At 37.1% G+C, this 19,345-nt stretch overlaps 1 protein-coding gene across 1 annotated transcript in view; it reads left to right on the forward strand.

The window, feature by feature from the left end:
* The window catches only part of LOC132263315 (acetylcholine receptor subunit alpha-like), a 43,760-nt gene that overhangs the window by 1,801 nt on the left and 22,614 nt on the right, over nt 1-19,345 (forward strand). Inside the window, exon 2 of the mRNA XM_059763016.1 lies at nt 9,117-9,375. Within this exon, the coding sequence (XP_059618999.1) occupies nt 9,327-9,375 (49 nt within the window). The 5' untranslated portion in view covers nt 9,117-9,326. The remainder of the gene's footprint in view (nt 1-9,116; nt 9,376-19,345) is intronic.

The following is a 19,345-nucleotide window of genomic DNA, read 5'->3' on the forward strand; positions in this document are numbered from 1 at the left end:
CAACAAAGACCTAAAATACGGAAACTATTTCGAATTCCTGGAATAACTTTACTATATTTGGCAGTGGAATCGAGAGGTGTAAAGATTACAAAATTGATACATTTTGACCTTTCTTTAAACGTCAGCCCTTCAAACGGCGGATGAAGCATTTAAATAAAGAAAATGTATGTTTTTGACTGTTTTCGACAAATGCTTGTGAATGTCTCGTTCAAACGAAGGGTGATAGGATAAGGTGTTCCAAAGCTAGCATGTAATTTCGCGACAAACTAATACATATTGTATGTATGCTCGTCAAAAATGTCCCCGTGCTTAATTAATTTGGACACATTGCATGTATTGAGTTAATGTTTTCACTAAATGCAACTTTTATTTCCTCTTCAATGTCAAAATCATACCACCTTCTTGGGCGACACATTTTTTCATCATACTTCTTCTACAATTGTTATATGTCTGTGCCTTTGGAAAACAACATCAAAATATACTTTGTGTGATAAAATAGGGAGTGAGTGGCGGAGAGAAGGGGGAAAATGGCAGAGACAGAAATGAAAGAAAAATTCAATTTCCAAACAGGAATGTTGGCTCGTTGTTGTGTAACTTTCGGTTTATTTTCTCCTATAATGCCGTGGCATGAGTGGGAAGAATGAATAGTAAATTGTTTTTGTTTATTTGAGTATTCTGTGCAAAAGCTCTTTGGGTAAGTGTGACGGCATGCGAGAGAGAGAGAGAGGCAGATGACAGGAGATACTCGCCGTAGAGGTGCCTGGTGGGCCGATTAATCATATGAGTGAGCCACAATGAGGCAAATCCTCATGCCTCTTGACTCTCTGTGCTGCCGAAACAACAACATAGGTGGCAAATGGTTGTTAGATCGACCATGAGTAGCCCAGCACAGAGGCTATTTGATTGTTGATTTAGCAACACACTATTCCGAGAATTGAAAAACGCCATATCGTGTAGATTCTACTCTGCTCCTTTTATAAACATTTTATTCGCAATTTAATTCAAATGTATGCGAAGAGTAAGACTTTTTTCCCATTAATCATGGATGAATATTGATTTTTACACATATACATACGGTTTTCAACACATTTTCTTCCAATAAATTGTGAGAAATATGCACATTTAATATCTTTAAGCATGTGCTAATATGAAATATATCACTATGATTCTTTTATCTAAAAGCGAAGTGAATTTATGAGTATGAGAAGCGTACTTGCACTGAAAAACTTACCATAAACCTCAATTTTATGCTTAGTTCGACTTTTCATGTTTATTTAAACTGGGTCTTTTGCCCTATTGAGAAATGGAGTCCATGAGAGCAATCTTTAAAGTCACATAAAAGCAATAGAATGTCGTTATTTTCCGAGATTGCAGTGAAATATCTCCGTAAAATGTATTTGCCATAAATTGAATTCTAGGGGAGAAGAAAGGAAAGCCAACAATTGCTATCAATTGCTTATAAGTTGGGTCTCTCTTCCAGTGAGTGTGTACATTTTATGAGGATTTCAGGCAATATGTAATGCAATATGAGGGTAGTAAGATGAAGGCGGCAAAAAAAGGAAATGTTGCCGTGGCGAGAGTCAATGAAAAATTCCGTTTTCCCCTGGCATTTCCTTCTTGCTATTCTGTCGCCCTGCCGAAGAAATGGTGGTCGAAGAGGAAAATGTAATGATAAAGTGAAAAAGTTTATGAATTTTTATTGCCATGCTTATTTTAAAGTGAGGCATGAATATTTTTCATGCCTCACCCATGCTATTTTGTGTTTATCTCTAATAGGAAATGACTCGATGAATTTTGCCGAAGAAGGAAACTCGTGGCTCCTCAGGGAGGCATGTGATAAAGTAAAAGGATGTACCGCATAGAATTTTAAATAAAAAATGAATCTCGAGAATGTGTGGTGGAGGGGACAAAATAAATTAAATATAATCTGCCGTGAGTTTCTCTCATCTTTTCACATTGTATCTTCTTGCATATGTAGGCCGTATTGGATCTGTTGAAGGTAGAATGTCTTCTCCAATTTTCCTGGAAGCAACGTCTTTCTTGAATGTTCATGCATGACCTATGTCACAATATTTCGAGACATGTTCAAGGATATTCTCTCAAAATATCTCAAATATCCTGCAGAGTGCAGAACAGATAAGTGACTTCATGAAATATTACACCCACTGAAATATTCCACGACACTATCACGAGAGATCACGGGGACAAATGACCTGTGTACAATCCAATCCAATTAACTTGACTCTCTCGTGGTCAAAAAAGGCCATCGTGTTGTGGTCAAAATCCAAAAAGGTTCTACCTTTCTCATGGGCGGTTGGTGAACTTCACAGTGTTGTAGAGAGACGTCAAGTATGTGGAGTGGGTGCAAAAAGGGCAGGCGAATGTTGTGGATAGAGTGTCAAAAAGCCGCAGAGATTTTCACATTTCATCCCATATTTGCTCAAATAAAAATATATGTGGTTAAGATATATTCGTTCATAGCCAAATTATATACGAAATCGATGTGATTTTCACTCAATTTCCATCAATTTTCCTCTCCACTGAGTCTCAATCCAACACATTGTCGCAAATACGAATAAGGATATGCGGAAAAATCTGCCCTTTATTATTTCAATTCTCGTCACAAACTTCCTATTTGACTATTTAACAAAAAAATAAAACGCGAGTTTTGCATTCACGTTCTATTTTTTTTCTAAATCAAACGAAACAAGTTGGTGTAATACAGAAAGGCTGCATTTTTGGAAACCGTTTGAGAATTCATTGGGAATAATTTCGATTTTTTATCACGCAAAGTCATTGTATGATTGTTTTGTGGCAAAAAGATACAATATTTCCTATAGTGTCGCGCTTTTTGTGGGGTGATTGTGGATGAATGGAAAAACACTCGGGATAAATTGAAATTACAATGTTTTGCGGCATACAATGGAGATGGAGAGTCATTGTGAATTATTGATTGATTCGAGTTGAGAGGGTTTCACAAATGAATAGGCAATCTTCTGATTTTGCAATATTTCCTCCATTCACTCTCTCTCTGTGGCATAAATGAGATATTCTCAAAGGGCTACTTTAATGGACTTTATATTTTATGGATGATATGTATGTATTTTATTTTACATCGTAAAATTTTGATTCTTATTAGTTTCGATACAGTTTTCACCAAACATGCATTACAATAAATTACACTTTACTTTGCAAATCTCAATAAAACTTTTTTTTCTCACTGTTAAATTGTGAATATATATCTTATGGTTTCAAACATTATGGCTTTTCCGAAAGATTGAACCGAAATTTCCAACCATAAAAATGAATACTTTATTCTGAATTTTCTTGAATAATCCAATGGCAATGTTGAGGGGTATAAAATTATGGTTGGCACACCAGAATGTTGTTTACTTGTGTGTCTAATCTATCAAGATGTTGACTATGAAAATTTGCAAAAGGCAAAAAGATGATGCCAACAATTGAGTTTAACCCCTCTCGAGTAATATCAGCATCGTGAGCCATAAAATTTGCGCGAAAATAGGAAAATTTCACCAGTGTTTTTTCCACCCGTGCTACATTGAAAGTCAATTAAAAGTCCTTCCTAGGAGTAAATTACACCCATGTGAAGTGGCTTTAATTCACAGGGTAGGGCATTTTTTGTGTGTGTTTAGAAAGTGTTTCCCCCTGCGATGTTCGAAAACCCTCGGGGGTGGAATTTATGTTTTTCACCAGAAGTGTGCTCGATCGCCAAAGGAAGGGGTGTGGGCCAAAAAGCCGTGCCGTGCCGTGAAAAATTGCCACAAAGAAGAGCAGGCAATAACCAAATAAAAATTTCATACAAATGATGTTGTGAATATGTGACGAATATGATGCGAGAAAGAGTGTGCGAAAAAGACGTGGATCAGCGTGAGAAGAAGGTAATTGAAAATGTTGTGATTCACAAACCATTGGAGGTCTTCTTAGTGAATCAGCATTAAAACTACATAGACTACACATATGTTATTTGGCAAAGATGTGAAATGTTGCAGCGAAAGGAGGTGAATGTCGAAGCACACCTTAAGGAGATTTAAAAATTTGTCACTCACATACACACGAATTTTCCATCTGTTCTCCTACACAGTAAAACGTACAGGATATATATTTGAACGACGGTAGAAATAATCACATGTGCAGAAGGAGACATATTGGATCCAATTGGGAAAATATGCTGCAAGTATTGGCAATTGGGAGCTATAGCATAAAAAGATAAGTCATATGATATTATTTAATAGAGACATTCGCTGCCTTTTCCGACTCACTTCACTGTTGTCTCCTATTCACAGAGGAAATCCACCCGAGAGAACATACTCCAATGATGCAGTGAAAAATTGATAATTGAGCGGGAGGATAGAAGCTGTGGGGCGTGTAAAATGATGGCACCAGTCTTTATCGCCATGTCATAGCAACTTTCTTTCTTCTACACCCGGAAAGTAATCGAATCCAATAAATAATTGACGGCAGATTTTTCATCATCATCCTCAATGTGTCCCAATTTAACTTTTATGCTGTCTTGTGTCTGTTCTTCAAATCCACGGGATGGCACATGTGGTGTGTGTGTAATAAATTCTGCGGAGCTCAATCGCTGCGCCCCTTTTGCCGGGTGCGGAGGCTGAAGAAGAGTGAAGACCACAATGGCATGAAGAATGAATGAAGGTGATGGGCAAAAAATGCCCATACGGCTGAAAAGAGTGCGATTTTCCTGGTTGACCGCAGTCGAGAGGAAATCAGTGTGGCACTTGATGTTGTTGTGGTCAAGCGGGATAAACGACGTGTAATTCACAGCAATTTTCCCATGCTCAGTCTTTCTCTCTCTCGTGCCGCTGAAAGCCAAGAGATACGGGAAAACTCTTTAAGGGACCTCAACAGAGGGATTGGGTGAAAAGCCATAAAGGAGATTTTAATGGTGTGTTCCACCAACTCCCCATTCACGACCGCTCCAAATATGTACATGTGTATGGTGCGTCTTTCTCACTAACAAGGCAATGACTGAGAATGCTGGGGCGAGATGGTGCACAGTGTGTAATAAAAAGTTGAGAGGAACCACTATAAAAGGAGGAGAAAAATCATGGGGTGGGCGTAAAAAATCGTTTCGGGACATCCAATTTGCTTTTTCCTTATTCCTGTCGATGGCGAAAGCCTCAGAGTGGACTAAACAGATGACTTTAGCAGATTGCTATATGATTGCTCCATTCAGCACAATATCCGCTATTATTAGTAGTTTAAATCGAAAATGATAATTTTATGTATACCTTTCACGGCATTGTACTTGGGAATGAGCGTATTCTCTCATCTAGAGTCTCTGCAGCTCTGTCGACTTGAAATTTGTCGGGAAGGCTTTTATTAGATTTTTCACCTGACTCCCATTTGTTGTCTCATCTCCATCATCACGATGATGGTCTCCTTCATCGATTGCGCAAAGTGAAGGGAAGGATCCATGGAGAGAAGGAATTTTAATCGGAAATACCATTTCCCCTCAGGTGATTTCCATCACACTATGTCTTATGTATGTGCCTATCGAGAGTGGGTGAAACTCCTCAATACATTGCATTTCTCACACGATAGATCAATAAGTGTGCAAGTGGGAAAAAAATTTACGGACAAAAAAGCCTACTATATACAAGAACTACAAGTGGAACAAGCGTATAAAAATTTACAATAATTGTTGCTGTAGTTTGCAATGTTGTACATATCTATGTCAAATACAATTCCATGTTGCTTGTTAAAATTTTCCCCATTGGCCTCTCATATTCATTGGGATGCCGCATGAAAATTCTGGATGTATTTTGCCAACAACAGTGGCAAACCATTCCATGAAATCATATTCAAATGACGAGTCAGTGCATTGTTGTAGCGTCAATTGAATAAAATATGAAATCAACACACGATTCCGAAGGGTAAATCCAACTGTTATTGTCTCAAAAAGCACACCATCGAGTCATGCTCTGGGCCAGTTTCTCATGGTCCTTTTGTTTGTCACTCTCTCGCGTTTTTACCATTGCCCGAAAAGGGATCAGTAGTGTTAGAACTTGTCTCTTATTTTGCAAACACTTGACATGACGTGGTGACAGGGCGACAAAGTCATTTATCATAATTTGCAAAAGGAAAATCTCTCAGCACGCTCAATTCTTCCCGCAAATGGTTGGGTTTTTGCAGTGGAGCAGCCTGGTTCTCTGTCAATTGAATTGATATCGTGACAGATTTTGACCGAGTTTCCCACAGAATACAAGCTTTACAGTCAGAATTTCACCTCTTTTTAAAGAAAGAGAAACCTACTAGCAATTAAAGTCGACTTACTTATGTAATTAATATACGATAAACTGAAGATTTGTGATTGTTCAATACAAAAAAGTAAAAGGAAAACAAATCCTTCGAACGTTTCAGTTGCTGGCTATCTTTAATTTTATAAGTTAGACTTAAAATAACGGTTATGTCTATTTTTATTTACTCTACCAATGCCGCATCGTTTATAATTTTTATGATTTTCTTTCAGAGCGCTCGAAACACAAAACTGCTGTGCTTATCACAGTAAATGATAAAAGTTTTATTTATTTCACAAATTTCATACTGTTGTAAAATACGAGACTGTTTGTGCTTATACACAGAAAGTCTTGTCGCGCTCTCTTTTTGTTTTTAGCCTGTCCTTTGTGAAGTCGCGTGAATTTCATAAAGCTCTCTATAATGCGCAATGATTTTCCATTTGAAGAGATTTGAATCTGTTGAAGGCGCGCTCCTTCAAAGATTTTCTGTCGTCTCTATGGTGCAAATTGTTGTATTTTTCTGCATCAAATGGCAAAATGTGTGAATCTGTACCTATTTTCTGTCTCTTCGAGGAAAAAGAAAAGAAATCGTAGAAGAGAAGAAAAAATCAATTTGCCAGAGATGTGTTGTGTAGGATAAGGATAAAAAGAGGCAAAAAGCAATTTAATTGACTTGTCTGAGAGACTTAAAAAACTGAGATATGTGCACATAGTTTGATGGGTGAGAGAGTGGAAAAGACCGACAAGGGTTTTGTATGTGTAATTCTGCATTTGATGGAATAATTCCTTTTTTGTCCTTTCTGCCATTTTGTACATGATGTTCTCCACTTTCTTATCCACTCTCTATCCGTTTTTTTTTTCTCTCGACGCGCCACCGAGTTGGTGTACAATTGCGAAAAATAGAAAAGAAAGCAACGAGAGAGGAGAAAATGGAGCTGAAACGAGTGAATCTTTTGACCTACATTGTTGTCCCGTCAGCCCGACAGTCACACCACCCACACTGTGACTGCATCCAATGGAAAATATGTAAATTCTCCCTCTATTCACTCGACAAAGGGTGGATGGGCACCGCTTTGTCTCACCCTTTTGCAGGAGAGCCACCCACCCCCACGACGATTTCCGCAAAGCGTCGAGCCGTTTTCGGCGGCGAGAGAACGCTCTGGTGGGAAGGGTATGAATAAAAAGGTACCAACTTGCCAACACCTCTCAGGTGTGTATTTTTTGCACACATAATTTTCCAGGGACATGAAAAATTATGCTGAATCGTATTACTTCTTTTTCGCTGTGACATCAACGCAGAATGAGTCAAAATAATGTTTTAATTTTTTTTATCAGTCCCTCAGGCAAGGACACATGAGAAACTGAAGATGCATCTAAGGGAACTTTTCTGCTCTTTTTGCACTTGTAATTTTCTATGGAGACTTTTATTTTATATCCTCAACACAACACAATTCTCTCTTTCTGTCTCTCTCGCAGCATAATTTATGAGAGTCAAAAGTAGGTCCACCCACAAATCCACCCGATGTCTTGCCTCTAGATAGCCATAGATATCGGTTTGGTGTGTGTGTGTCGAATGTGTGTGTGTTTGTGCACGTGTGGGTGAAAGGCGAGAGGATGGAAAAGTCAGTGAAAACCAGGGGTAAATATCTGTTGAACCAACAAAAACCGAGATCATATTAAATGTTTCAGATAAGTGGCACAGAGAGAAAACAGTAATTTTTTACACCAAGTCCGAAATGAAACGAAACATAATATTTACACGTGGTGTGGTCTAGAGAAGTTTACCTTTTGTATGAATAAACAAAAGTTGAAAATTTTACTATTACTTTTGTGAAAACTAATAAATGAAATTCATTGTCGAATATCAATTGAGAATCACTAATTTCTCTGCTTCCATAGAAACATAATATTTTGCTTGGACTTATATTTCTGCGTGATTATGAGAGTGAAGGGCTGTCAGAATGGATGAGTGACTAATAAGGGTTAACAATTAATTGTTCTTGCCGTTTTTACTCATATTTTACCCCTTGGCCGCGATGAAATATCACAGAAAAGACATTTTTCAAAAATTGTCCAAAGTGACAAAATGGATTGAACTCAAGATTGTGCTTCCAAGAGGATCGCGCTATTAGATAATATTGACCACATAACAATATTTGGAGCATTCTCTACGGCTGCTGGCACACAGTTGTGTTGTCTCTGTGCTTTTTTTCATTCCTCTCCCGCAACTGCCACAAAAGTTCCAGTGGCCTAAATTCCAGAAAACTTTTCCTGCATCGACTAACTGGTGCGCTTCTGAAGGTGGCATGTGAAAAGTGCGAAGAGCATTTTTCCCCAGGATAGTGAAAAACTCTTCCACTTGTGGCGATGCAATGCGAATAATTTTATCCAAATGAACTTGTGATGGACATAAATGGGAAGAGGAAAGTGAGTTGGTAAATGTATTCGTGGGAAATTGTTATGCTGTACCAGCAATTAAATAGTGCTTGAGAATGATTATGATGGGAATTTTCTCGACATATTTTCTTCAAGGTGAAAATTTCTGTTCTACACAGTCATTTGCTAGCACACACTTGAGTATGCCTGAAATTTCATGTGCTTCCAGGGAAATGAGTGGTTTTTCATTTTAATGGAGTATTTCCTTGGGAGGAAATGGAAAAGGGCGTTCTTATATGGTTTCCTTGAGTACATTCCATTAGCATGATTTTTCTCATAATCAATGATATACGCAAGGATGTGCGCTGAGGACAGAAAGTCAATTAATTTTAATTTGCAATGTGCGGTTCTCCTTCAAACAGTCTATCTCATACTGGTATTCCAATTAATTTCCTCTTGCAGATGGAATAATCTTCCGGATGATGGTGTTTTTGGCGCACGAGGAGAATGATATCGTCCTGACCGTGACGGCGGAAGCCACAGCGTGGAAGTCAGAGCTCCAGTGGAGGGTGAAAGTCACCTGAGCGCGGCCAGAGCCTCATAAATAGTGCTTCTCGTGAGATATATTGATGATAATCGAATAATTTATTAAACGCAATCCAAGGAAATGAGATGAAGTTGCTGCAAGGGGTGATCCTCATGATTCTAACAATGCTATCAGGTGAGTGGAGATTATGTTTCTATCATATCCCAACAGACACTTCGTATTATATCACACTCCACTCATCACTCATATAGTAATCATCCCACTTTCATCGCATGGCAGGTGAAATTAATTAACTGTGGTCACGATTATCTCCTCCTTTCGACCCATCTTTAATCCATAATTCAATTGGATGCTTTCCCAAACTTCTTTCGTTCTCCTTCGTGTGGGGAAAATTGAATCTTTGATGAGTATTTCGGCATAATTTCATCAATATTCACGACCCTCTTCAACACTAAAGACTCCACTTCGCTTCAACAAAAATAACAATGTGTGGAAAATGTCTTAATTTTCTTTTTCCTGGTAATCGAGGGGAGGAAAAAAGTTTCTTTTAATTTAAAAACCGCACGCTCTTGAGTGTGGAAATTCATGGAAGATGAATGACCCAAATTCCCTAATTGTATATTTTCCTTTTCTTCTCTCTATGAGAATTGAATTTCACGCAGATTGGGAGAAGAAAGAAAAGATTTGAGGAAAAACATTGAACCACCCATTTTGTCCATCACTTTTCCTTCATGTTTTTCATGTCCTTTCACTTGATTTCTTCTTTCATGACTCGCGCTGAGCCTCTCATTGTGCTGTTGTGAAAATATACCACACATTAGAGTTGAATATTATAGATCATACATTGCACTTACGATTTAGGCTTGTGTTATATGAAGTCTTTAGAAGTGTATATCAACCATTTAAGGATGGGAGAAAAGAAGTGTGAAAATCATATTTTATCTTAAATTTGATGAATTACGCTTCATCAGTTCTTGTTCCCTTCTTTTACCTCTAATGTTGGCCCATAAAGACAAACACCAAGTCTCTTATAATGATCATAATCTCTATTGTTTATCGCTATAAATTACCTCGACGTTGCTACCTTTTTCCTGGTCCATCTTTTCATGCCCTTTTCCACCATGACCAATCTATATCTATCTCTGGCCCCACCAATATCCATGTATCACTTTTGGTGAAAGAACCGATGGGAAATGTGCGGTGCATGTGGGAATACGGAGTATTTTTCTCTGCGGAATGGCAAGGATATTATGAGCCATTGAGGTAGGTATACTCCTGAAATTATCAGGAGTATTACCGTGTGCGAGGAAAGTCTGTCACACTGACTTACCAATTGCCCCATTTTCGGCTCACTCTTATCTTTAGCAGCACTATGATATTTTCCCAGGCACACCAAACAATGCAACATCACGGAAGAAGTGAATTTCGTCCCCGGGGTTGATCACTCTCAATGGAGAGTGTTGAATAATTTAGCAGAAAGCACCCCAACAGCTTCATACGGGTTATTTCCAAGAGGGGAGCAAAATTTTAAATTTCACCTCTATAGAAGGTAATGGAGAGTGTTTCGTGGTGCAAGAGTTTAATGTAATTTTCAATGATACGAAGAGCTTGAAAGCTTCAATGGTCAAATTAAATTTTGGGTGGTGGAAGCCAAGTAAATGTTTACTGTTGTTACTCTTTTGATACAGTTGTGGTCAAGAGCATTTTAAATGGTGTCTTGGGAGAAAGGGAATTTTCCTCTTAGCTAAACTTTCTCATTGTTCCGCAAAATCCGGAGAAATTCTGTAGCGATATCTTTTCCAAGTTATTTCCGCTGAATGAGTAAAGAAATGCTTTGTTGAATTCTTTTTTACAAATGAAATTCTTCCTTCACACAGAGCGACATGTGGACAAAGATCTTCGCAAATAGGCGCCTGTTTTATGCTCGCAAATCCCTCAGCTCATGAATATTTTCCACACAGATACCATGAAACGAGGCTCTAAAATGCAAATATTTTGTAAAGTAGCCCTTCGCAAATATTTTCTTCAATATTTCATCACTTTGCATGGACTATATGTTTATTGGCTTTGGCAAATGAGAAATATCACATATAACGCTGGTATAGGTGTAATTTATTACTAAATTATGCCATTTGCACATCCAAAATCTCAACCCTAATTTGTTGGCTCGCTAAAGCGAAATGAATTAGATAATAACCCTCTTATTTGCATTTATTAAATTTCACAAAACCATTCCTATGTTTCGCCAAGTATAAATCATTTTTATTACTGTAAAATATTTCTTCTGCCCATGTTTCATTTCTGTATCGCATTAGAGTCAACAAAATAATGTGCAAAATTGCCCAGAAAATTGCTGTAGACGAATTTTCAAAATTTCAACAAACTATATCGTTAAATCCGGCTTCGTGTCAGTCTTAATGAATTTCCATTTATTGTAAAAGTTTTGCCAAAGTTCCTTGATAATTCTGATTGAATTGCATTCCTGACCTTCTTTTGTTATCCTCTCAGTGTTGAGAGAAACTATGTCAATCTCGGGTTGCTTGTCGAGAAACTCCCTCATCGTCACTGACCATGTGAGAAATGTTGTTCACTTCTATAGACAATGTCAGTGCAGCAACAACATAATAACTATGTGGTGACGCAAGTTTGTAAATTATAATGTTTCCATGCAAAATTGTATCATTTTCCTTAAAATTACGGTATGCTGGTGACAAATATCAGATGAAGACATTTGGAATGTACATTTATGTGCCAATTTAGTGTGCAGTCCAGTGTCATGTTTTGTTAGTTCACCATGTTGATTATCTAATGATAATATAATCCATTTGTGACTGGTTAGATGCATTTTTTATTATCCTTACCGATATGTTTGGGAAGAGTTGTCCCACCATGGAAAGTGTATAGAAAACTATATCACTTTGAGTCTCTACATGTACAATCTTCACCTTATTTGTAGCGTGTGCTTTTTTCCGGGAAGTAAGGAATTGTAGAAGGAAACCACACTTTCAATTTAAACTTTCTCAATGGTACAAAAAGAACACTTTTTGCAGAAAGTAAGGGTGCAAGATGGAATGAAATTTCCCAAACTGTTGTCAGTAAAGCGAAAAAGTTACGGTGAAGATGGTTTATGAACGGCGTGGACATTCAATTAAGAATTCTAACGATCTGTTCTGAAAGTATCTATGCAGTTTTTTTTTTATGTTGAACAAATTTTATCTCACCGTCCTTTAACGTTCTCGTGTCTTCGTTGTCAGTGCCATTGAAAATAGAACAGCATCAATAGACGTTTAACAGTGTAAATACAATTAAAAATTCACAGGGGAAATTAACTTTCACATCGCTTTATTGTGTTGAAGCGTCTTATGTCTACAGGTTCTCAGTATTGACTTCAAAGAATATGGTTTTGTTTCCCTATCGCGAAATAAATTGGGTATAGTGAATTTCTTACATCGGTTTTTGATCTTGGCATGAACTTTTCGAGGAGATAGCAAAAAAGTTTCACGTGAAATTTAATTACTGAGGCGCACTGTCGAAGCATTGAGGAGCACGGAAAAATAGGTCATTCCATTACGACGATGTAAACCTCTCTTTCTCCCCGAAGAACTTTCACGTTTCACACTGAAAGATCTTTAGGCGGAATTATTTTTATCGCCCTTTTTCTACTACTTGGAAAGTGCACTTAATTTGGAAGAAAAATCTTTCATGAAATTGAATTGTGCGGGAGTGTTTTTGAACTTTTTTCTACCCCAACACCATGTATTGACTCCAAGAACTTGACTCTGTTTTTCCTGTGTCCGCACATTACGATGTGATCTTGAGTTGTGTAACTCGTAATATACTGATTGAGTTTCACACCCAACATTTCTCAATTAACGCTTTCTTTCTGGCCATAAACAAATTTTTGCTTGGTCTCGCAAATCTGCCCAACTTTTCCGCTCATAAAGTACTTTTGGGCTGTCGACAAGTTAAATTTAAATTGAAATTTAGGGGTCTGACTTTCTAATTGATTTATCTTTATTGCCGTCTGATCGATTAACACCCAGGAGTTGATGCTGAATTTTCTTAGAGACATAGCAATTCGCCTTATCTTTCTTCCACAATAAATATTGAGTCTTTTGGGTGCTTTTATACCCGAAAACACACTTCCATTACGGAGCTTTCACATTCAGCGAATAAATGCAATTAAGTGTAATATTGGAAAATTACACTGTAAATCCTTCATGATGGCATAAAAAGCGTCTGAGATGCAATAAAGCGTAAAAAAGACGCTGCAGAGAGTCTCTAATAATCGGAGTGCAATTATCTTTATTATCATTTTATCGGTCAATAAATGTGAAATTGACGGGAAACAATTGTGCAAAATGTGTACATGTATCCTCAATTTGCAGAAATATTTTGAGAAGATTAGGTACTTAATCTGTCCACATCGCATCTTGGAGGGGGGTCATAATTGAAATAATCAAATTCATAAATTAATTAATGAGGGATTATTGTTATGGTATGTGGGTGTAATTATCGGATGACTGTGGGTGTCTTGTATCCATGACTTGCTGGAGTATTAGAATTTTGAGGCAGACAAAGAGGGGATGATAAATAATGAACGGACAACGGTGTCTATGCTAGTAATTTCTATGTATGACTTGATATCCATTATGATTATTTGATTAAAATATGTGGATTCAATTTCCAATGGCGTGAACCATAACGAAATTCAATTCGACGAAAGCAAATTGTATACTCGAATATTTCACATTTAGAAAGAACACTTATTAATTGAGCCTCCACTTTATATTATTTCTGGGTGATAAAGCTCAAATGGCCTTTTAAGAGCAACCCTTCATGTCTGTCTGATTAATGAAGTCTTAATGGATGAAATGAAACAAGACCGGAATTGTGTGAAAAATCAGTGCAATGAAAATGTTCAGTTAATTTATCCTGTTAATTATCCTCCCCTCGGTTAGGGGTTGAAGCCCGACTTGGGGGTTGGAGAGAGCAAAAAATGTGAAGGGCCTCTTTGAGTGCGTCCGGGGGTGACCCACACTGTCCAATTTATTCATTTCTCCCTTCCGGACGCCAACATGGGCAAATTATCATCGTCGGCGTCACATTTGCCGCCGACAAGAGTGTCAAATGGAATGGGTGGGAAAGATCAAGAGATTTCAGGCGAGGTTCCATGTAGAGTTTGTGGTGATTGGCACGTTCTGAATTAATCATTGAATTTCGTCACCCTTTTGTGGACATTTTAATGAAGTCACCAGAGGCAAATAACTCAAATTTACACACCACCACCCAACATTGTGATGAGGGTATGAGATTTGGGCACTTTATGTTTGTATGCTCCATGGATTATTTCCAATTAGAAGCCACGCATTCCATCGATAAAATTTATTCATCCACTCTCATGCCGCCCCAAAACGTGATGTTCGACTTTCTCTGACAGAGGAGCCTCTTTTAGTGGGAAAATATGCTCAATTTCCATTCCATTTCATCCCTTCACTCGCACTTTCTCTCTCTCTCTCTCTCTCTCTTTCTCTGCTGCTGAAAATTTCTCATGAAAATCGATTGACTGTCACAGTTGGAATGTTTTGGGTGAAAGTTTCAGCCTCTCTCCATCCCAAATCTTGAGTGAGGGTGAGCCAAATTTGTCTACGATGTATATAGAAGAGAGCATTTTTCTGTCTCAGACAGTCCACCGAATATGATCAATTTTCCCACGATTTTTTTGGTTACTCATGAAAATGGGTTGACACAGCAGATGGCTTTATAATGGTTATTACAAATAGTATTGTTTCTCTCGATCCTTGTATCTAGCTCTTCTAATTTCATCCCCAGAGTACATATAATATTATATTTACTGGTAAATGCACTCTCGAGCTACGCTGCTGAATTCTAAATGTACTCAACAGCATAAGAAATTGTTGATGGTATTCTATTCGTATGTGATTCTTTCGAGTCTGAGACAGTGGCAGTATTAAGTCATGTGTGTGTTTTTCAAGTAGATTTTGGTTATTCTTATTGTAAATTTTTCACTCACTGTTAAGAAAACTTCGCGATTAGGATGAATGAAAATAGAAGAAAAATTTAAAGGATAATCATATTCTATGCACTTTTCTTTGTGTATCTTCGGAGTCTTTCATCTATAGAGAAACCTTAGCACTCACTTACATCTCTGATCTGATATCTCTCGACCGTTGCGAAGTGCTGAGCGGAGTAAATGAGATATTTATCCATTGGAGTGGAGATAAAATTCTTGCAATTTTCATGTATTCTGTGTGACTTTTCATCCAACCTCACGTCTCCCCAACTCACTCTCGTGGACATTTGATAGTCCATAAATCACACGGAATTCACACGTGGCTCCGATCTTGCAAATGGAATAAAAGCCACGACATTCGCTGAGAGACATTACCTCATGTGCTGGGTAGCGATGCTACAATAAAATGTGTCTGTTTGTTAGTGATTGATGTTGCTGGGTATCGAATGGGATGAAAAAGCTCCAACCACTAAACCTCCCGCACAGAAAACCTCAGAGTGATTGAAGGTGATTTTTGCAGTGGAAAATCCAGTTTATAGTGCTGACAAAATGGACCGCCTTTGGGAAATATTTGCAAACATATCAGCGAAAATGCATTTTTTTTCCTAATATGCAGAGCGGAAAAATTTGATGGATTACGAGTTTTATCAAATTTTTCCACAGAAATTTAATTTTATAACATTCTTTTATTACCAGTACAGAATCGAAAAATTTTTATATCTTCACTGAATTTTTCCATTTCTATCCTTGCTGGAGAATATTTGCTGAAAACTAGCAACAATCAATCCGCTTGCTGTAAAATATTCATAAACCGAAAGAGTAGAAAAGCAAAAGCTCGCGCGAGATTTTTAACATAAAATATTTAAGAGATGTCATTGAAAACACAAAACAATAGGGCAATTGAGTGGAATTCCTTTCGAGCCTTTGTTATGTTGATTTCAACTGGCAGTGAAAATATATGTCAATTGCATATTCACAAATGATTTGAAGACCGCACATCAAAATAATTGATTACTTCGTTCAAAGGGCTTGTGCAAAATATGTACATATGTAATAGTGGTTTCATGGGAGGAATTAATATTGCACTTGACAGGGTAATTTATAAACAAATCAAATTTTAAAATATTTCATTCTGCGCAAATACTTCGTCTTTCCAAGTTAATGAATGGGGCTCATCAATTGTGAAATTTTGGACGGAAATATATTCATATTTATACGAAATTTCCCACCGAAGGGCGGTTTCAATTGATTTGGACATTTTTATTTAAACAAATGTCAAGCGAATTTCATGTTTAATTACAGTATTATTGTGGATGAATAAAAACTTGTCATGTGAGTTGTAAAAACGATCATTGATAGAAATAAATTTCACAAGTAATTTGTTTTTATAAAATTCTTTATTGTTACTACCGTGAAATTTATCACCCTTCACTTTTTATGTCAGTCACAGTTTAGGGTGAACCGGGTGAACAAAAAGTGAATGCTGAAGCATGATGGGGTTTTTTTTTATCAGAGGGGATGGCATAAAGGTTGAAGCAATACACACAGAAAGGTTGGTTTCAATAAAAAAAAAGTCATGGGGTTAAATTTCACAGGAAAATTCATTTGGAGTGGATTTATGTCCATCTTTATTGCAAATTTCCAGGTCCAATTATGGTGCAGGATGAAAAAAGCACAAATTCATGGAAAGGTTATATTGAATAAATTGATTCTGATGGAATTGGCACGGGTCAAAGCTAAAAGAGATTTGATGTCTTTAATGATATTTTTAAAGTATTATAAACGATGAGTGGAAATAATAAATATAATCTACTTGCTCAATCTCAAAAACCCATATAAATAATTGAAATTCGTTCTTTTCCCCCTTTAAAGTGTTGATTAAGTAAAATCTGCAAACATGCAATTCTCATGAAAAAAAATCACACCCGAGAAAAATGAGGGTTGTTCGCATATAATGACGATGATATTGAATTAAAGAACATTGGATACTCTTAGCAATTTTCCTCGCCAGCATCTCTCTCTGTCATGGTAGAAATTACTCATGAGAGTAGAGAAGCGCATGCAATCCTAGGGGATGCATTTTCTTGAGCATTCGCCTTTGAAGACTCCATCTCGTTGGGAAAATGTTACAGTGCATGTGTTTTAAAATTTCTCCTGTCTTTTTATGTCCAATCTAGATGCATCCATTCATAATTAATACGTTCTGTACATATATACATGTATGTTGCTCTCCTCAGATCTGAAAAGGCGGAGAACTTTATGAATAAATAAAGTCACGTGGAGGCAGAGAAGTGAGGAATGTAAAATATGCAATAGAGATGATTTCCGTTTAAATTATGTGCACTTCGTGTTAAAATTTAATGAGCCATAATGAAAGAAAAGGAATTGCCAAGAAGTGGAAAGTCTCATGTCTTTTGTACATGAACAAATGAAAATTTCTCGAGTTGTCTTCTTGTTGTTTTGGTTTTTGGGGGAACAAAGGAATAAAACAGATATGCAAAGGCACAATTTGGTTAATTGAAATTTTTTACCCATGCACAAAATGAATTTTCCACAAGAGTGCAGCAATTGGATCAGAAATTTATTTTTACGACTCACTGGCCAAATATTAATTGAATGAGAGATAAAAAATGGTGTTAAAGCAGATTACTGTAAAGTGAAGAAAAAGAGAGTGAAATAAATGTCTTAGCTGTGACTTTGACAGAAAGGGAAAATGATATGGAGTGAAATTAAATGAATTTCCCTTCACTTCTCAACAGCTATTCATTGAATGAAATGAACGTTTGCCTGAACGGAAGAGGCATTTCCTTAGGCCGGGAGCAGTGAGTAAATTTGAAAAGTGATGAAAACTCCCCAGAAATACTCTGTAAAGACTATGCAGTGGACTTCATGAATAATAAAAGTGTCAGAAAAGCTCAAGGAGCTTAAGTTCATAGTCTCTCTCTATGGCAAGAGCTGCCACAGGGGTCTTGCATGGAAATTCAACATTAGAGATTTTTCTTCGCCCTCTTCATCTCACTCTTTCTGCCATCTCGTGAGACCATTTAGAGAGAAGGATTTTGCTGAACAAATTTCCCTAATGTCTTTTCTGCCGAACAAATTTTCTTTGACTCTCAGATCATTTGAATGACCCAATAAAAATGAATAATTATAGGCTATCAATGGCTTGCGAGACTTTTACACAAATTTTTATTCTCCCTAAGTAATAGCATTGTAATTTACAAAGATTCCACCATAAAGAAATTCTTTTTGCCTTTAGGGATGAATTTTCATCTCATTCTCATTACGAGGCAAACCTTCTGAAAATTTTCAAACACATGACTTTCCGTGTGATAATTATGGTTTGTTGAAGTCATTTGGAGGGAAGAAAGTTTAACAGTCTTGTCATAACCATTACCATGAAACTGAAGGGTGTCCAACGTGTCCAACGAAAGTGTCGTAAATTAATTTCCTGCACTTCTCCCTTTGGTAAATGATGGAGTTGCAGAACGTTAATTATTGGTTTTTGGGGTTTTCACAGACTTAGGACGATATTGAGTTATTTCACCCAATTGGGATAGGAATTTCTGGATGATCCTAATTGCTCAGCAGCTGTAAATGTTTACGAAAGTTGTCCTTATTCAGAATTCTAAGAAATTCATGTGAAATAAGCGTGAAAATTATTTGGTAAATATGTATGTATTCAGCATGATATTAAATTAGTTCATTCGTGAAATCAAGCGCAATTGCTCACCCCAGAATTCCCGTACAAATTGGCATTCGAGTGCCAGTGATATGCATTGTATGTTTCTTTCCCTCATTGTGACACTCCTTTTTCCCAATAAAGGGTCATGGATGGAAACCTGTGAAAAAACTGTCAAGGATTTTCCATTGAAATCTCAAGATGTGCGCGTGTTTGAAAAATATTTTTACGACTGAAAAGTGGAAAATCCCAACAATTCTATGGAATGGAAATTTGTGTTGAGAGTTTTCGATGATTGAATGATGGACATTGAAAGATCCTCTTTCGCTTTTCACTATATAAAGAACGATATATACACAATTCTTCAACGTTTTTCCAACATATTTTCTCCCTCTCTGAGTATCTTCAGATATCCTCATGGTTTTTTT

Source organism: Phlebotomus argentipes, unplaced genomic scaffold (assembly GCF_947086385.1).
Source record: "Phlebotomus argentipes unplaced genomic scaffold, Phlebotomus argentipes genome assembly contig_15, whole genome shotgun sequence".
In the NCBI taxonomy this organism is placed as follows: Eukaryota; Metazoa; Arthropoda; class Insecta; order Diptera; family Psychodidae; genus Phlebotomus; species Phlebotomus argentipes.